Source organism: Aedes aegypti, chromosome 2, assembly GCF_002204515.2.
Source record: "Aedes aegypti strain LVP_AGWG chromosome 2, AaegL5.0 Primary Assembly, whole genome shotgun sequence".
Taxonomy (NCBI): Eukaryota; Metazoa; Arthropoda; class Insecta; order Diptera; family Culicidae; genus Aedes; species Aedes aegypti.
The window spans coordinates 472,310,042-472,329,022 of record NC_035108.1 but is presented as its reverse complement, the minus strand read 5'-3'; the positions used below and the strand labels follow the sequence as shown (position 1 = coordinate 472,329,022).

General features: G+C 37.9%; 3 protein-coding genes across 5 annotated transcripts; 1 reads left to right on the top strand and 2 right to left on the bottom strand.

Annotated features, from left to right (window-relative positions):
- The first annotated feature begins 633 nt into the window (after positions 1 to 633).
- LOC110673978 (cytochrome c oxidase subunit 7A1, mitochondrial-like) lies at positions 634 to 1,323 on the top strand. Of its 2 annotated transcripts, none has more exons than XM_001651717.2 (3): positions 634 to 761; positions 947 to 1,030; positions 1,090 to 1,323. In XM_001651717.2, the coding sequence occupies exons 2-3, from the start codon at positions 953 to 955 to the stop codon at positions 1,234 to 1,236; spliced, it is 225 nt and encodes a 74-aa protein (XP_001651767.1). In that variant the 5' UTR covers positions 634 to 761; positions 947 to 952; the 3' UTR covers positions 1,237 to 1,323. The 2 variants fall into 2 exon arrangements, with proteins under 2 accessions (XP_001651767.1, XP_001651766.1); XM_001651716.2 differs by lacking the exon at positions 634 to 761 and adding an exon at positions 768 to 863.
- LOC5567337 (coiled-coil domain-containing protein 28A) lies at positions 1,295 to 14,437 on the bottom strand. Of its 2 annotated transcripts, none has more exons than XM_001651713.2 (4): positions 14,077 to 14,437; positions 13,837 to 13,999; positions 2,222 to 2,521; positions 1,295 to 1,705 (listed from the first exon to the last, which is right to left on the bottom strand). In XM_001651713.2, the coding sequence occupies exons 1-4, from the start codon at positions 14,218 to 14,220 to the stop codon at positions 1,491 to 1,493; spliced, it is 822 nt and encodes a 273-aa protein (XP_001651763.1). In that variant the 5' UTR covers positions 14,221 to 14,437; the 3' UTR covers positions 1,295 to 1,490. The 2 variants fall into 2 exon arrangements, with proteins under 2 accessions (XP_001651763.1, XP_001651762.1); XM_001651712.2 differs by having other exon boundaries at positions 1,313 to 1,705; positions 2,222 to 2,302.
- Positions 14,438 to 16,247: 1,810 nt separating this feature from the next.
- On the bottom strand, positions 16,248 to 17,495 carry LOC5567336 (vesicle transport protein SFT2C). Its single transcript, XM_001651710.2, has 3 exons — positions 17,117 to 17,495; positions 16,904 to 17,055; positions 16,248 to 16,702 (listed from the first exon to the last, which is right to left on the bottom strand). The coding sequence occupies exons 1-3, from the start codon at positions 17,309 to 17,311 to the stop codon at positions 16,432 to 16,434; spliced, it is 618 nt and encodes a 205-aa protein (XP_001651760.1). The 5' UTR covers positions 17,312 to 17,495; the 3' UTR covers positions 16,248 to 16,431.
- Between the last annotated feature and the right edge of the window lie 1,486 nt (positions 17,496 to 18,981).

Sequence of the window (18,981 nt, the reverse complement as noted above, 5' to 3'; positions counted from 1 at the left end):
ATGTTCGAATTTCGAACTTACTCTGAGTAAAGTATCGTTTTATTCATACGGATTTGAGTAAATGCTCAGACAGTTTACTTTGCTAAAATCGGGTTGAGCATGAGCAAGTACTTGGTTTTATTCATACGACCTAATGATAGTCCTTGAGTTACCGAACAACTTTGCCGAAGACGCCATCTTTCTAAGTAGTCAGGATTCTGAGATCTGTGAAACAAAAGTTTCATGCTCACTAGCGCCGCCTAGTGGCAAAATCCCGGATTTTTTGGCTAAAATAAGGATAGCCCTTGAGCTACTGAACAATTTTGCCGAAGACGTCATCTTTCTAAGTGGTCAGATTCCTGGGATATTCGCAAAACCAAGGATGCTGTACAAAGTACAACGCGCGACTACTCGCGTTACAAAAATTCGCGCGACGACCGAAAGGTTAAATCTAGTTTGTCTCCGTCAAATTATTTTTAAGACCGTTAGCGTTAATACGCTAAGATTTTCAAATTAACTATCCCTGTGGCAAATACACGCTCAAAACTATGCACCTATCGAACTGAAAGTGATTCGCGATGCCAATGCACCGCCCGGTTGATAAAAATAGCGCAACTGCAATAAGACAGCATAGAGTGAGAGAGAGAAAGAGTGCATTACGCCTGCCAACTTACCGTCAGACGATTCAGTTTTCCATTCCTTCACTTGACCGTGGAAAAGTGCATCGCGTGCATCAGAAAAATTCAAGAATTAATTTTTGACTATAAGTTATTCTGATAAAGGTAATTACTTGAATGGTGTTTCTAATTTGATATGTGAAGTTTTCCTTACATATAGATAAGAGGAAACTCATAGTTTAGAAGGTTACAGAAACTATCTAAAAAGTGAGAATCAGCAAATTAATTGATTGCATAACTGGAACAACCAAGAAGTGGAATCTCAGGATCATTTTTTTTAATACTTCCAGATCGTCATGGGTCACCACGAACCAAAGGTTTATATCTCTGACAAGCTGCCCGACTCGTTGCGCAAATCGATGCAAACTTTCCAGGTAAAAGTGTTGATAGCATGTGATAACAATGGTCAACTGACACGATTATTTTCTTCCAGGCTAAAAACGAACTGCCCGTTTTCCTAAAGGGTGGTCCAATAGACAAAGTGCTGTTCATGACCACCATGGCTTTGTGTGGCGTAGGCATTCTAGGAATCGTTCGGGTTATCTACACGATGGGTTTCGCCAAAAAGAAGGCTGACTAAACCCAGAATGTGATATCTTGTGAAAGAAACAGTGCAAGTGATTAATAAAGTCTAAATATTTGTTGCGAAATAAATATTTAAATCAAATGATGTTTTATTACCAAATCACATTTATCAACATAGGAAGGTACATAAATTAAATTATTCGAACAAATTGGAAAAACACGAATGTCATGACTCCTAGAAAGGTTCCTACATCTACTCATTGATGCATACCTACCGCTTAAAGCATTCCAAACTACCGCCTAAATGAGTCACTGCTCCACTTTGCTCGAGTGGAGTTTCTCGATCGAGAATGAGAGCTGCTCCAGCTTGGCCACCAGTTTTCGCATGCCATTTTGCGATTGAGCTTCGTTGTTGCCGGCGTTGGCACTGAGGGACGCCTCATTGCCCAAATCGAAGTGCAGCTTCGCCAGGCTTTCCTGCTGTTCCCGAATGCTCGTCATCTGTTCCATCGTGCAGCCCGACCCTGCATTTGTAAGGATAATAATCATCTATGATGGGAGATTCCCAACTTTTGCCTAGGAGTGATTCTCGCTAAAACCAGGCCGCTATCGGCACACATTGTAATAGAATTCAAATTTTGTGTCACTGTTCGCTAGAGCAGAAAGACAATCAATGCGTATTTAATACTGTGTGCAATCTTGTATACTATTCCACAGAGTAGATGTTGGAATATTCAAAAGATTTCCTAATTATATTGTAACGCAATCATGAGCACAATTCTTACAGAACTCTGAAAAATTGATTTTATTACAACTTTTCTCACTGACTAAAATTGATTTAACAAAAACGTTGAAACTCTTAGGGCAATTTGAAAAAAGGTTAGACAGGCTTGTTCTATGCGATGCCACTTAGTTTTATATGTGTTTCAAGAGAAATATGAGAACAATGACAAAAACGTGAATAATTTTAACAGATTCGGTATATGCTGATGGCGAGCTGGTTTCAGCAAGAACTACTCATTAATTTGCAAGGCCCTTACCAAACGCTTTCAGTTTGCCCGAGTGGAAGTCCTCGAGCAGCCCGAGCAGGGCCCGTTCCATGTGTCGCACGTCCGGCACTTCTGATATGAAAGAGTGATGTTTTAGTGGGCGGGAGGTAAAACTATAGCTTTTGTTCAAACTAATCGAGCTACTATTGGCTGTGGCAGCATTCGAGTGTTGCCGGCTGCTACTGGCCTGCGAGTGGTCAGAAGCCATCTGGCGGAGATTAATCCGCGAACTGAGCGGGAGATTACTACTGCTACCTGAGCTAACCGTAGCCACACTGCTTGGGGTCAGCTCTGGACGCAGTTTTGGGGGGCAAACATAGGAAAACGCCACGGAACGAAACGGTTGTTGATGGGAAATCAATCAAATGATACCGAACAGAAACATGAAAAAGAATAAAGAAACAAAAAACATAGATTCTACTGTTGAAATCAAGCTTACATAAAAGGTGCAATCAAGATAATCTAGTTTAACCTTAGCAGTACTAACATTTAAAAATCGATTCTTTAGCTTGCAATACCTTTGTCAATTCTCATCCGATTTTGATAATTCTACTATGCTGCCCATAACTGCATATTTGTAACATTCGACAAAAGTAGGCATTGAGTAAATGGAATACCAAGTTTATGTTCTATGGCAGTATGGGAGGAAACTAAAATTTCTTAAAATTACCAAGAACTCAAAACTGATTCTTTAAGGCTGTAATTTTGTACAACTCATATCACATGCTGGGTGAATAGTCAGAAAATAATTCTGATGAGAATTTCATTGCTTCTACATTATGCGGCTCATGTATAATCTCAATGTGACTGTTATGCGGTTACAATTACCAATGTGACAAAACAACTTGGTATTTTTTTCGAATTTTCTAGAACAAACTCACAGATTTCAGTAAATTGATCGAAAGTATTTATCATTTGATGACTCTCCATGGTATTAACTCTATTTTGTCAAAAATGTCGAATGTGACTGTTATGCAGTTATGGGCAGTATGGTTAGATCACAGATCTAAGGTACTGTGGCCAAGTGGAAAATCGTATGGTTTAGTTTCTCGACATCATAAATAGGAGCCGGATCCTATTCTCTATCCTACTTTTGATTTACTTCGGCAGCGGTTTTTTAATTACTGGGCCCATAATTGGCCATAATATGCGACGCATTGAAGTGCCCATTTATTTGATATGATGTAATTAAATAGTTTAAATATGTAAAAACATGAGATAGGTAAGAATGGGGTTAAGGATCTTTTCGTTGACATTCAACAGCATAGTTTTTAGGCGGTTTTGCTGCTGATCAAAGTAGAGCGGACATAACGATAGCCTGTAATGACACAGGAAAGAAAAACGGATTTCGAGAAGATTTTCTGGTTTTCCTTGGGCCCTGAGGATAGCACCAAAAATTAGATCTGGCAATGTCGTGTTCGCTGCATTCCCATATTATATCGTTGATATCTTGGTAGCCTACACCACTGCTGCAATGATTGCTGTCTGTAAGCCCTATTCTGTAAAAAAGCGAGCCCAGTGAGTAGTGATTGGACATAAGTCGACACATTACCTTAATAAAGTCTCGACTTAAGTCCAACCCCTTGAACCATGGTTTCTTTATTACCCGTGGGAAAATAGAATGCAACCACCTTCTCAAGTCTCCACCATCCCACTTTTGTCGCCAAGAGATCAAGGTGTCCTGACGAGCGATTGAGAAAAATTCATTGAAGGCGATTTGTCCGCTTTCTTATTGCCCTGAATCGAGCAATGTGAAGGGACCCAAACCAAGGTAGTATATGATTGATTTGATAGAGCACTCAGAGTGGATCGTATTTCGTGGAGGAAATACGGGGAGTGCTTTACCGGCCTCATTGAACGAATAGACTCTATTGAGCTGAGACTATCCGCAAAAATGAAGTATTCATCACAGGGAAGAGAGGCAATTCGCTGTAATGCGTAGTCGCTAATTCTGCGATGTATACGGAGCAAGGGCTCTGAAGTTTAAGGGCGGCGCTATGAAACTCATTAAAAACACCAAATGCAGTGGAATCATTTGGACCAGTCGGTGAAAAACTTTCAGTTGTTACTGAGTGACCGTACTTGTCTGCAAAAATTCTCCAGAGTCATGTGCGAATAGTACAGCGTCATAAATGTTGTTTGGGGATTTCGTTCGATCAGTTTTTCAAAATTTCGAATTACCAATGGGTGTTAACACCTCACAACGGATGAGGAACCTTGCGACAGATCCACGTATCGATCTGATAAAGGCAGTACCTCTAAACTTATTGTATGAGTCGAGTTCATGCAGCCTAACGCGATACGAATACAGTGGTATCGAATACGCTGGACCTTCAGGATGTGAGTTTTCGCGGGGGATTGAAAAAAGAAATACCGTGCTCTATGACCGACAGAATCTTTGTTCGATATAACTTTATCAGATATTCCGGGTGGACTTCCTACCATGTTCCGGCGAAATCGATCTGATATAAGAGAAACCATGAGGAAGTGAACTTCCTCCTGGCGCAGTTTCTGTCAGGACATACCCAGGTAACAATTTGAAGCTGCTTAAACGCTTTTATAACTAATTCAAATCAGCTTTTGTTTGAACAAAAGCTGTTCATAGCCTCCACACACTTTTATTTAGCTTTTAAACATCTAATTCTGGCGATTTCATTCAGTCTTAAGCTTAATTGAAGCTATATGGAAGGCTGAATGAAGCAGGGTGGCCAGTGAATTTTTGGTTTCCAATTCCCGGTTTTCTCCCGGTAATTTCTCGGTATTTTAAAATGTTTCCCTGTCGTAAATAATGGATAAAAACCCTTAATTTGAAAAAAAAAAATAAACAGATGGTTTTATAATTGTAACACTTTGACATGCAGAATTGGTCATTTGCAATTTTTCAATTTTTCAAACAAGATATTAGAGATGTGTGGTGGAATATAAAGACGAAGTTCGTTCATAATGAACAATTGAGAATTGAACTGGGATTCACTGATTTATAACCACTCACCTTGACACTACCCCACATGAGACTGTGTGAATATTATTCAGAGCAAGGGAATAACTTGTCGACATGTCTGAATAAGGGCTATGTTAAAGGTTGCATTATGAGGCTGGAGAAGCGAAAACACTTAAGTTTGCTGTCAAAAGTGTGATGTGATTTTTGTTCTCAAATATGATCCTCGATAATCTTTAATTACTGCTGTTTAATTGTTGTCAATTAAGTAGGTAATAATTACAGTGGAAAATCAATTATTTCTACCGCTTCGTTCAGTTAACCCCTCTACCGGCAGCTTAATTTTTTTGCCGCTAAAAAATATTCAAATCGCGATAACTTTTCTGTTTCTCGATATTTTTGCACCATATTTTCACAAGATTTCAAAAAACTCTTCTAGTTTAGGAATCCTTGTCGATATCAGTCGTTGGTAATCTAGTTTTGAAGATATTCCGATGTTCCTTGGGGGACCGATATTCTCCATATAAAATGTCTTTGACGGCCATATTGTTTTTGGTCAATTTATCGAAAAAATAAAATGTGTACTATACAATGTCAGATAATAAGGAGCTACTCTGAAAAAAAATCATACAAATCGGATCAGTATTCTTGAAAAAATCTGACAATTACGATATGAGGTTTTTTAGAGTTTTCAAGATCTTTATTTGTCCAGCGTGGTACCAAAAATATAAATGCTTATTACTCAAAGACGGCTGCCCCAATTTGCTTCATTTTTTCACAACATAACGCATTAATTTATAATTTCGAGGAGTGAATATCCGAATAAGATAAAAATTCTGTAGCCTGAGAAATAAACGTGGGTTCAGACCTGTGCGCCGAAATATTTTTAATTGGCGGCGGCGTCAGGGCATTTTTGCACCGGCGGCGGCGGCGTCATCGGCGTCACGCCGTTGACCATTTTCGGCGGCGGCGGCGGCGTCGTACATCGGCGTAGGGGAAAATTGAACATAAAAATTTTCATATACAGTCAGTGACATTAGTTAGTAACCAAATGCTGTTTTTCCATACAAAATGCTCAAGTTTGGGGTACTGTATCTCAGCTTCTGGTGGTCCGAATTGGCTGAAATTTGGATGACGAACTACCGTGACATGCTCTATTACCGCGAGGTTAAAAAAAACTCTAGCTTCAATCGATCAGATAAAAATAACGTATGATTATTTTCAACTCTTTCATGTTTTATATAGTAGACCGTTTTATACAATTTGCATAAAAAATATGATTTGAACCATTTTGGAAATTTTAACCATAGTTACAGTTGATATTGTTAAACATACCAGTGTTCCAAATACCGTGCATCCGACCCCGACCGCCGGGTCACATTTTGAAACATCTCTCAATTGAACGAACGAAGCGCATCAAAAATAAAACTTTTGTATCAAACAACGTATTGAGATTTGCATCATTGATTCGGGAAATAAAATTTATATTTCACTTCGCCATTTTGGAATTACAACTGAAACACGATATTTGGAACACATAAACCACCGTGCCCTATTACCGTGTGTTGGCACCAGGCGATTGCATTCAAACATTATTTTTGTTTGCTTGTGTGTGCAACTTTAGTTCAAGTTTGTAATGGCTTTCTAAATACTACTTAATGTGCTAAGGTTTGTGACTATCAATTAGAAAAATAAATAATATAAAATGCTAGAAATCCACATAATTCCAAAATACATGGAATTAGAGCAGGTCACGGTACAAATAACTTGAAATTTTGCCTGTAAAAGAATTGTTACATTGCAACCATTTTCCATGGAGTTTCAGAGGATTGTTCAAAGACAAAAGTAAGTAACCGAGAGACTTTTTTTATTTAATTCGAAAACGGTAAGTTGTGGGTTGTTGGTCTGTTTCACAAAGTTGTTCAATTTCAGAAGTCACACAAATTTGCAGAACACACCAACTTCCCAAGACTCACCGTTTTCGAATTAAATTAAAAAGTCTCTCGGTTACTTACTTTTGTCTTTGAACAACCCTCTGAAACTCTATGGAAAATGACTGCAATGTAACAATTCCTTTACAGGAAAAACTTCAAGTTATTTGTAGTTCTTCATCAAAATTTCAGCCAATTCGGACCACCAGAAGCTGAGATACAGCACCCCAAACTTGAGCATTTTGTATGGAAAAACAGCATGTGGTTACTAACTTATGTCACTGACTATAGGTCAAACCACAAAAATCTTTGAAAACCCAATTCCAATATCTTTAGGAAATCATTTTGTTTTCATATTTTCGGACATTTTGGTAAGAAATCAAAGGTAGCATTCAAGGTTTCTTTATAATAAATCTTCGACTAGGTATTTTATATTTAAATGATAATTCATATGAAAAAGATACATTACCAAACCTTAATACTCAAGCTTGTTTAAGCAAAGCTGCTGAATTAATAATTTAATTTTGTGCATTTTTTTTGTTTTGGTACAATTTTACATGATTTTTCTAACGTCTTTTTACAAACATAAATGAGTGATTATGTATGTATCTTGCCCAGTCCTCAAAATAAATGATGATTATTTATGTATTTCATCAAACATTGATCCATATTTGTGGGCTATTTATAACTGTAGGGCGTGTGTTCTTCACATAATAGAGCAATTAAAATTGTTGCCCGATATTTGTTTATCTGTAACAGTCTCTGATAAAATTTATAGGGATTTCCTAATAAAATTTCAAAACCATCCTGAAAGAGTACTCGGAGAAGTTGTTGATAAAATTCCTGTCAGATTTTTTTTAATTCTCGGAGGATACCTGAAGATTAGTCTGGAAGATTATCTGTCGGAGAAAGAACAGCAGTAATTCTTACATGAATCTTTGAAGAAAATCTGGGATAAAGTTTAGAAATATTTTCTGAAAAGATACATGGAAGAACCTGAAAAAAATATCGCTGGATTATGTGAAGGAATCTTCTAAGGAACCCATGCATTATTTATTAGAGAGAATTCTTAGGAAATAATTGGTAATTTGGATTTTTTGCAGGTCTCCTCAAAGGTACTAGAACACGAATGTTCAAAAATAAAATCCACATAAAACACACGAATTAATTCAAGAAAACCCAAAAATTCTAGCCGGAATGTATGGAGAAATCACCCAAAGAGTTCCAAGAAAGAACTTGTGCAGAAGTCCTCTGAGGAATCCCTGAAGAAATTCCTGAGAAATTAAAAAAATGTGTTGAAAAATCCTTAGAAAAACGCATAAGGAATTTGATGAGGAATTCTTGAAGTGACGCTTGAAATTATTTACTTTACTTTTGATGGCACTACATCCTTCAAGACATGACCTGCGCCACAATGTTACGCCAACTAACTCGATCCATGGCTGCTAACCTCCAGTTTCTCGATCGCCCCACTCTTCCAAGATCCTGCTCCACTTGGTCAAACCACCTAGCTCGTTGCGCTCCTCTTCATCTTGTAACGGCCGGATTCGAGGTGAACACCATTTTTGCGGGGTTGTTGTCCGGCATTCTCATAACGTGTCCCGCCCGTCGTACCCTTCCAGCTTTGGCGACTTTCTGGATACTGGGTTCACCGTAGAGTTGCGCAAGCTCGTGGTTCCTTCTTCTCCTCCATACGCCGTTCTCACATATTCTCCCAAAGATCGTCCTAGGCACACGTCGTTAAAAAAAATCTCCTAGTGCCTGCAGGTCCTCTTCGAGCATTATCCACGTCTCATGCCCGTAGAGGACTATCGGTCTTATCAGCGTCTTGTACATGGTATACTTAGTACGGAAGTAAAGTTTACCAGACCGCAAGGTCTTGTGGAGTCCGTAGTAAGCACGACTTCCGTCTTCGAATTTCTCTGCTGCAGTTGTTATCCGACGTTATCAATGATCCGAGGTAGACAAATTCGTCCACCACCTCGAACTCATCCCCGTCGATCATCACGCGTCTGCCAATGTAAGCTCTATCGCGCTGATCGCGCTCGGTTCCTCCAGCCAGCAGAAATTTTGCCTTCGACGTATTTACCTTTCATCCAATCCGATTTGCTTCACGTTTCAGCCTGATATAGGGTAGGTGTACCAGTTATGGCCATAGTGGTTCCCTATTTCGCCATACGTGATATCTTGAATTCCTTCACATTTTGAATAATCTTTTGTGTTTTAGCAGTAAAATAAAGGATCAATCTTGATGTTTAAGCATTCAAAAAGATTAAAAATGTAAAAGTTATCCAAATTTTGCATATGGCCAAATAGGGAACCACTATGGCCATAACTGGTACACTTTCCCTACTGTTCAAAAACCACCTGGAACGTTCTTCTGACAATCAAAATCAAAACAAAGTGCACGTTGGCAAACTTGATGCGTGGTCTCCTGCGTGAGATGTGGTCAACTTAGCACCTACACTATTCCTTGCAAGATAAAAGTAAGTAGATTTGTGAGCATGAACTGAAGTCTAGGGATGTGAATGTTTTTGGATAGTGGTAATTATCAAATTATATTTGATATAAGCAAAGTGGATTGCAGAATCAATTAAGTGTGTGTATTTGATTTGACGCTAATTTATTGTTGGCGTTAAATAAATTCTACTTCGAAACAACTATTTGTGAGTTTGTAAAAGTAATTAGCAGGATAGTAATCTCAACATAAAGAAATTCTACTGCGTGTTCTGTATCCCAGATCTTGGCTACCAATCGGTGCAGATAAGTGGTCAACCTGTCCGGGCCCATTTGAACAAGTTCCGCTCCAATACCATCCTTTCCAGCCGCTTTGTTGTTCTTGAGCTGTTTGATAGCATCCTAAACATCACCTATTGTGGGAGTTGGCACGTCTCTCTCATCCGCCGTACTGATGAAGCCATTTAGGTGTTCATCTGTACACCTTTCAATCACCTCACCTTCGTCCGTCAAGAAACCTCCATTCTTATCCCGGCACATTTCGGCTTGCGGCACAAAGCCTTTACGGGATGCATTGAGTTTCTTGTAGAACTTACGCGTTTCTTGAGAACGATACAGCTGCCCCATCACTTCGCACCCAGAATAGATGGGTTTGCTGTCTTCGCTTCTGTTTGTATCGTTAAACGTTTTGACGGGTGCCTTGCTGTAGCATAATCGCCCGCGCTGCATTCTTCTCGTCCAAAACCGTTCCGTCGACTTCCATCCACGAACCCTATGGCACCTTCCGCTACGTAGTTAATGACTGCTTTGACACAACTCCAGCAGTCCTCAAGAGGGGCTTCGGTGAGCTCTCCCTTTTCCGGCAACGCTCCTTCAAAGCTTTGCGCGTAGTCAGTTGCGACTTCGGGTAGCTTGAATCGTTCCAGACGATTGTTGTTCACAACGCAAAGTCTTTGGTGCACTTTAACCGTCACAAGGTAGTGGTCTGAATCGATGTTTGCGCCGCGATAGGTTCTGACGTCAAATTCTTAGATATTTTTATGTGAAATGCATGGAAAAATTTCAGGAATAATTCTTGGAACGTTTTTTAAATCATTCATGAAGAAATATCAAAAATAATCCTTTAAGAAGATCCAAATAAAAAATGCAAATATCTCAGAAAAGTATGAATCAATCCTACGATGAGTTCCTTAAAGAATTCACAGCGAAATTCTTCAAAGTCCACGAGTTCCTGGTAGAACGACATATTTTTGAAGCAATTTATGAAGATGTCACTGGAACCAATAAAAAACATATAAGATAAATCCTTGAAGAGATTTCATGAATTAAGTTCTTGAATATAGACTTGGAGTGTACTGGTGGGGATTTTTTTTTATTATCGTACAAATTGGGCCGAAGGGTCTCAGATTTTCATGAAACTGTTTCCACAGGCAGGGCTCATGGATATATGAATAAAAAAAATTGAGAAAAATTCAGGGTCGCCTATTTTTCCGGAAAACTCAGGTGGACATTTTTTGTTTTCCCTTGACACTACTTATTTTGAAAAATCATAACTCATGAACGCATCGTAGAAACAAAGTTTTTATATGAAAATTTAAGTAAATTTTCTCAGAAATCCAAAAAAAAAAATGAACTGGAAAAAGTTTTCCACAAAATTTTCCACCGTTGGGAAAATTCGTAAAGATAAGCCGGAAAAACTATGCCCGAACTCGTGGAAAATTTTCAAAAAAATATTTTCGAGAAGGTAATTTTATAAGCGGAAATTTTTTATTAAAATATATTTGAGAAGGAAACTTTATAAACTTCAATTCTAGTAACTTTTAGGGTGTACTTTTTGTTTGTTCCTGAGTTATGGTCAATTTTGTGAAAAATGACCATATTAGCCTTTTCTTTGAAAACCCATATTTCAATCGAAGCATCAGAAAAACAAGGTTTTTTTTATCAAAGCAATTGCAAATTTTTTAAAAGATCGGAGAGAAACGATATGGGATTGGTTTTAATGAAGTATAAGTCGGATTGGATTATATTTTTCATGAAACATTACACCGTTAAGCAAAGCTGAAAAAACTGTTTCTTTTCCATTCCAAGTATTGAAAAATATTGTAGGATTGGATCTTATTGATCTTTCTTTTCAAATATACTTTGTTTGAAAGCTGGAATAGCTAATCAGGTGTTGAAAAATGTCCTGGAAACTGATTCCATTTCAAAAATTTCATATTTTTGAGACAATTTGAATCCGGTTCGACAAGTCATGATGAGTCTTGAGTCATGATTTTTAAACGAAAAGGCATGTATGACAAATCTTTGCATTTTTTACAAAATTGACCATAGATCAGGATTTAAAGAAAAGTACATCCTAAAAGTTACCAGAATTAAAGTTTATAAAGTTTCTTTCTTAAAAATATTTTATTAAAAAATTTCCGCGAGTTCGGGCATAGATTTTCCAGCTTTTCTTTATGAATTTCCCCAACGGTGGAAAATTTTGTGGAAAACTTTTTCCAGTTCATATTTTTTTTGGATTTCTGAGAAAATTTGCTTAAATTTTCATATAAAAACTTTGTTTCTACAATGTTTCGTTCTTGAGTTATGATTTTTCAAAGAAAAGTCTTATATGGCACATCTGGACATTTTTCACAAAATTGGCCATAACTCAAAAACGAAAAAAAAGTGCATTCCAAAAATTTCAGTGATTAAAGCTTATAAAATTACCTTTTCGAAAATATTTTTTTGAAAATTTTCCACGAGGTCGGGCATAGTTTTTCCGGCTTTTCTTTACGAATTTTCCCAACGGTGGAAAATTTTGTGGAAAACTTTTTCCAGTTCATATTTTTTTTTGGATTTTTGAGAAAATTTGCTTAAATTTTCATATAAAAACTTTGTTTCTACAATGCTTCGTTCTTGAGTTATGATTTTTCAAAGTAAGTAGTGTCAAGGGAAAACAAAAAATTTCCACCTGAGTTTTCCGGAAAAATAGGCGACCCTGAATTTTTCTCAATTTTTTTTTATTCCTATATCCATGAGCCCTGCCTGTGGAAAAAGTTTCATGAAAATCTGAGACCCTTCGGCCCAAACCCGTACGGTAATAAAAAAGAATCCCCTGGTGTAACTTATATAGTAGTTTATGGACAAATACTTTAACTATATATTTGGAAAAACATGAAAAAATATCCTTGAAACTATTCGGAACAAACTCATATTAATTAACAGCTGAAGAAACTCCAAAAGGTAATATCAGAAGAATTTCTGGTTTTCGATGCAATCCGTATTACAATTCCTGGAGAATGCAATGAATAATTCTCTGAAGAACTTCTTCAAGAAAACCCTTGAAAAACGATGTCCTGTAAAAACTCCTAAAGTAAGGCCTAAATGTTCCCTAGGCCATTTTTCAAATTTATATTTTTCTGAAATATTTATCGGCGTGAAAATACAAAATAGGCGGCGGGACGCTGACCGGCGTATGGCGCGCCGCCGATACCTCAATCGGCATCGGCGTGACGTAAAATGAATCGGCGGAGGCGGCGTGGCGCGGCGGCGCACAGATCTACTCTGTACCTCTGTTAGGATTAAGATATTCACGATATTCATAATTAATTTGAATTCAAAATGGACTTCAGAGTCCACCATCGCAAAATTTCTGAACGCATTTCAGTGCAGATTTGTATAGAACGCATTTTCCATTATAATATTTTTGACGGTTTCGAGCTTCCTCTCTTTGCTGCTATCGCTCAGGCCGACCGGTCACCAGTTAGCTATAGTGAATAAAACCATCAAAGTGAACTGACCACATGTAATAAAATGCTCCTTATGTTGTCAATAAAATCGGTTTTTGTAAAGTATTCGCGTCGTTCAGTGATCAACCGAGAATTACGCCCGTGATTTAAACCCCGTTCAGAACAACCTTGTTGTGGGTATTTTCAACCACGAATCATCGAAAATAATTTCTTAAATTCTGGTTGGAAGTCCCTGACAATATTAGGCATTTTTCATGTTCAAACAGATTTACGGACTTTGGTATTTTGGCCCAACTTTGAAAGGACGCCAGTTTCAAAGTGAATTACCTTTCTGAAAACTACATGAGTTCTTAACATGATTAAAAGTTATAAATCTAACATATTATTGTTTTGGCATAAATTTGCCTAATCGTTGTAGAATCATCAAAGTTGGTTGAGAATTGATATTGCAAGCTCGATCTTTAGTAGTAAATGTTAAATATTTAACAGTACATAATAAGATAAGTACGAGGTAATCAATTGATAATACTCTACTCTAAATCAGCATACCTCTTTGAACCTTCTTTTGTTTGGCCTTGGCTTCCTGGCTCTTCCGCTCGTTGACGTAATTGAGCCTGGCCGCGGGAGCGGCATCGCTCTTCTCCGTCTTTCCGAGGCTGGCCGGATAGCTAGTGGAATTGTGACTGCGAGTTGTTTCGCCGCTGGAGAATATCTACAATTGAATCAAATCAAAAGCGATTAGCTTAAGCCACACACTCATAAAGCAAGGTTCATTAATCTATGACTCACCTTATTACTAAGCACGGGCGAGATTGGCGTTTGAATGGATTTTGCCTGGCCGCTGGAGGACAAATTGGTGATTGTTGCTTGGTCGTCTTCCTCGTCGTTCGAAACGAGTTTCTGCCTCTCGACGGCAGCGTCATCACACTCCATCTTGGGGGAGCGCACTTTTGCTTGCGGTCCAAACAAATTCTCTTAGCGGCCACTCGTTAGGTCGATAACACTACTAGGCAATTATAAATTGCGAACATTCTTTGCGCGAAATATTAATTTAATGACTGCCACAAGGAGAGATAACACCAGCAGAAAAAAAACAAAGGGCGACGACGTCTCCGCGATGAAAGCTTTTTTGTTGATTACGATCTGTCAAAATATGACCAGCTACACTGAACGAAAACATCAAACGCATGATGGAACATTGCGCACAATGAAAATTGACAGTACACTCTAGTTCAAATCTACTCAAGGGCGAATCCCGATATTTTTTATTATTTATACCTATAGATAAAAAGGAAATCTGCGATAAATGAACTAAAAATTTTAGTTTTAGTTAAACATTCAATGCTTTATTTTTTCGTTGTGTTATTTCTATGATGCAGTGACGTAGCCAGAAATTATTTCTAAGAACATTTGGGGTCTTGAGAAGAAAACGATTTTTTTGACTAGCATACAAAAAAAAAACCTTTTCCAAACCCCCTTTTCCAACGTCCAAAACTGCTAAACCATCCATATTGTATATTGCAATACAAAATTATCTCAAATTTATGCAAGAAATCTGAAAAACAAGAATCGAATCCCGGATAGTCGATTCTGACCTGTATATATTTTTTATTATATGATTTTGATTTTTTATTATATGATTTTGATCGAGATTTGATCTAGATGTTACGTATGTTTTTCTACGGTTAGGATTCTGGTGACATTCCGATTGGAATTCTTGGGATTCTAACAGGAATCCTTGGGATTCCGATCAGAATTCTTCGGATTCCAGTCCGAATCCGAAAGATTTCTGTATTATTATTATTATTTATCTTTATTTGAGTGTCTTTTCGCCCTTGTAGAGTTCGCCACTAAAAAGATTCCAGTCGGAATCCTTGAGATTTCATTCGGAATCTCGAAGATTATGATCTTAATCCCTAGGATTTTCACTCGGATCCCAAGGATTCCAGTTAAAACCACAAGAATTCTAGTAGATTTCTACTACGAGTTCTTGTGATTTTTACTGGAATTCGTTGGGATACTGGTGGAAATCCTTGGGATTCAGAGCATAATCTTTGGGATTCCGAATTAGTTCTCAGAAACTCCGACTGTAACTCTTAGGATTCCGACTGCAATCCTTGAGACTCCGACAGGAATGCTTGAGAGTCAGAATCACAAGGATTTCGATCGAAATCCCAAATATTCCATTCGGAATTCCAAGGATTCCAGTCGGAATCCCAAGGATCCAGTGGATATTTCCAAATCTCGCGATAAACCATTTTTCTCTTTTGAATTTTCTCATGTTTTTAAGTAGAATTCAACTGATTTTTTTTTCCACAGTAGCAGAAAAATAACAAAATTCAAACAAGTAAATTGGAGTACCTTGTACGTTTTTATTCCGCCCTAATTGCTTATCTTTGTCAGATACGCGTATTTCGACTTCTACTTGCAGTCTTCTTCAGTGTCAGTTACTCGTATCAACACAGCAATTAGAGCGAAATTAAAAGGTACGAGGTACTCCAATCTACTTTTTTGTTTCTCTATTAAGATTCTGCTCAGAGGATTCGAATACATTAAAAAGAGTCCACCCTTATTGCTTGTCTTTGACAGATACGCGTATTTCAACTACCACTTGTAACCTTCTTCAGTTTCACTTACTCGTATCCACTGTGGATACGAGTAACTGACACTGAAGAAGGCTACAAGTGGTAGTCGAAATACGCATATATCTGTCAAAGATAAACAATTAGGTCGGAATTAAAAGGTACAGATATTCCAATTTACTTTTTCAATTCGCTATTGAGATTCTGCTCAGAGGCTTCGAATACATTAAAAAGAGAAAAAAATCCAAGTTCGAAGTTATCACACATCGAATTTGGGGTTAATATGACCCTAAGGCACAGACAACAGATAGAAGGATAAGGAAACTGATGTTATCGATTAAAGATCTTATGCAAGGTGACATTTTTAGCCTCATGGAATAGTTAGAGAAATTTTATTGAAGAATTCTTGTACATGTACCGTTCCAAATATATATAATATGTGTAATACAGTTTTCATTTCGGCTTCGATCACAGAGATCTCTCAGTAGTGACGTCTTAGGTTCAGAGATATTCTTACATATTCTTACAAAACTAAAAATGGATTAGTCAACTACGGTCCCTTTTACACCGGTAGCGTACTGGAAACCGAACTGCGGAACATCTGTCCGAAGAACTTCACTCCGGTCATCCCACCGGGAATCGTTCCCAGGATCATCCAGAGTAGGGTGATAATTTGTGCCACTGCGAACAGCACGGTCAGCGCGGTGCTTTGCTCAACCATGGCAAAGTAAAGCGTGGCCGTCAGGCAGCAGGAGTACGATATGGACAAGGCTACTCGCTCGCGGGAGAACATCTGCCGGAACATTGCTCCGAAGCCGCTCAGGAACGAGAAGCTGTAAAATAAAGATGCATTATTTTCCTGAAACTAATACTTGAATAAGACCTGGGGCCCGTGCCAGGTCATTATTATCAGCCTTGTCAGACTTGCAGTTTTGCTATAGAAAACGTTTGGTGAGCACAGATGTGATGAGATGTTTTTTCTGATAATAACGGTGTGAGAAGAACCGTGATAAAACAGATAAAGCAAAACAAACCTCATAATGAAGAAGATGCTTCCCAATGTGTACAATAGGGCAAACTTCCTTGCCTTCAGGATCAACACCGGAATGTAGAATGTCGATACGATCATACAGAACACTCCCAGGCCAAGGCAAGTCACAAATCCTACGATCCTTTGTATTCGGCTCTGAAATCGAGAAAAGGATTATAACGAGAAACAATCCCAACTCCAGGCTATAAGTACTCACCAACTTAGGGCAGCATGTTTCCTGGGGATCCTTAAGCCAGCTGTTGGCTTCGCTTTCCTGGTTCTTGCCAAAGAGTTTACTCACCAGCCCTGGAGTGGATATCGAGGGCATCTTTGGCATTTCGAGTTTGAAGCTTTTCTTCTGATCGCTCTGCAGCAGCAGATACTCGTCCAGGTCCTTCTTCAGGTCAGCCATCGCGTCGCACTTTGATTAACTTTAAAATATCTAAGTTAAAGCTGCTTAAACTTTTGCTTTTCTAGCGGGATTTCCTTTTTTTTTACTTTGTGCCATCAACCCACGTATTATGTTTTGAGAGAGGCTCACTGCGAGTCCAAAAACTGAGCCAGCCAGCAGCCAGGTGTCGTTTGTTTATTTCGATTCTGCAATCTGTCATTCAATGGGTTCGGCCGCATCTGGTCGAACAAACGCTACACCGTATGTTCCAGATACAGACAGCCAGACGTATCACCGGCGAAATTTTCATCGGCAACCCATTTAACGATTGTGTAACGATCATTTCAAATTTAATACGACTCTAGTAAGGCCCTTTTCCATTCTCAATCAACTGTTATTGTGGTTAAAAATTAAAAAAAAAAAAACAGGAACAAATTTATTCCAATTCCCTGTGTAAATTCAACACTCAGGCAAATGGACTATCGTTAACATAGGAACCCCTCTTATAAGCCACCACACACTTTTCTTTCACCACTGTTTCCCAATTTTTTTCATCGAATGAGGCTGACTTTTTATTTGAATACAATGTTACCTTATAGCGAACAAAAAAAAGTCTAAGTCGGTCAAAAAACTGCGATTAGTATAATGTTAGTAGCAGGGTCTGGTAGAAAACAACTGAATCCAGCTTTTTACGCTCGCCATAAAACAATATGCTATAAAATATTTGACAGAAGCTGAATTCCACCACTGAACTGAAACTTGGAAATATATCCTCAGCATGCCGTGACGAACAGTCGAATTTCATTGTTTTCTTTTTTCTGTCAAACAAATGATTTTTTTTTGGATTTGCGGAAATAATCATGATTTGTTATTGCTATATTTCTCAAGTTAAATTTAGTTATAAAATATTCTTTATTTTATTTTAGGCTTGAATGAGTTGATGATGAAGTTGGTTTTCCATATCTCACAACAGCTACTTCTTTCGAAATACCCGGCTAAGCTTTTCAAATTTCGCAAGACCAAGGCTTACAAATTTTCAAAAACAGAATCAAATAGATCAAACATATCCTCACCAAGTCATAGGAGGAAGTCTCAAAGAATCATGTTAAAAGTTTTATCACATTTAAACAAACCTGGAAGGAGTTTACGCAGCATGTCGTCGTGCCGTAATTTTCACGAACTTCAAAGCATAGTTTTCACATATTTCTGGGTAGGATTATGATAAAATCCTTACATCCTTACAAATTCCATGATAGGATTGTAGTTAAGAATTTTGGACAATGTTCTGATGAAGAGTTTATTACAGATTCCAGCACACGATTCTCACCTAATCTTAAGAAAAATTGTTACTTAATTTTTGTAGGGATTATGAGAAAATAATAGGAAAAATAGACGAAAAAGATTCTCGCAAAATCCTTTACAATATTCTCACAAAATTCGAAGCTTTATTTAAGTTATTTGACGAGATCCTAGAATTATTGCAAAATCCTGGAAATCATTCTCACAGATTGGCAAGAATTGTTCTTAGAATTCGGAGCTAGATTCTGGTGGAATATTAAGCACGATTTTAAATGTGGGTAATATTATCATAAAACCCTGGAAGATGTTCTCACAATATTTTGTGCAAATTGCAATATAGTAGAGATTGCAATTTTCATGACAAATTACATTCAATTTTTCAGACATCAATT

What these genes read in the sequence shown, in the direction of transcription:
- LOC5567336 (XM_001651710.2), bottom strand. Translation starts at nt 17,311, where the DNA reads ATGGCTGACCTGAAGAAGGACCTGGACGAGTATCTGCTGCTGCAGAGC. An exon ending in AAACATGCTGCCCTAAGTTG is followed by an intron (nt 17,056 to 17,116) that starts GTGAGTACTTAT and finishes TCTCGATTTCAG; the next exon opens with AGCCGAATACAAAGGATCGT. An exon ending in AGCATCTTCTTCATTATGAG is followed by an intron (nt 16,703 to 16,903) that starts GTTTGTTTTGCT and finishes TTTATTTTACAG; the next exon opens with CTTCTCGTTCCTGAGCGGCT.
- LOC5567337 (XM_001651713.2), bottom strand. Translation starts at nt 14,220, where the DNA reads ATGGAGTGTGATGACGCTGCCGTCGAGAGGCAGAAACTCGTTTCGAAC. An exon ending in CGCCCGTGCTTAGTAATAAG is followed by an intron (nt 14,000 to 14,076) that starts GTGAGTCATAGA and finishes ATTCAATTGTAG; the next exon opens with ATATTCTCCAGCGGCGAAAC. An exon ending in GGGCAAACTGAAAGCGTTTG is followed by an intron (nt 1,706 to 2,221) that starts GTAAGGGCCTTG and finishes TTACAAATGCAG; the next exon opens with GGTCGGGCTGCACGATGGAA.
- LOC110673978 (XM_001651717.2), top strand. Translation starts at nt 953, where the DNA reads ATGGGTCACCACGAACCAAAGGTTTATATCTCTGACAAGCTGCCCGAC. An exon ending in AATCGATGCAAACTTTCCAG is followed by an intron (nt 1,031 to 1,089) that starts GTAAAAGTGTTG and finishes ATTTTCTTCCAG; the next exon opens with GCTAAAAACGAACTGCCCGT.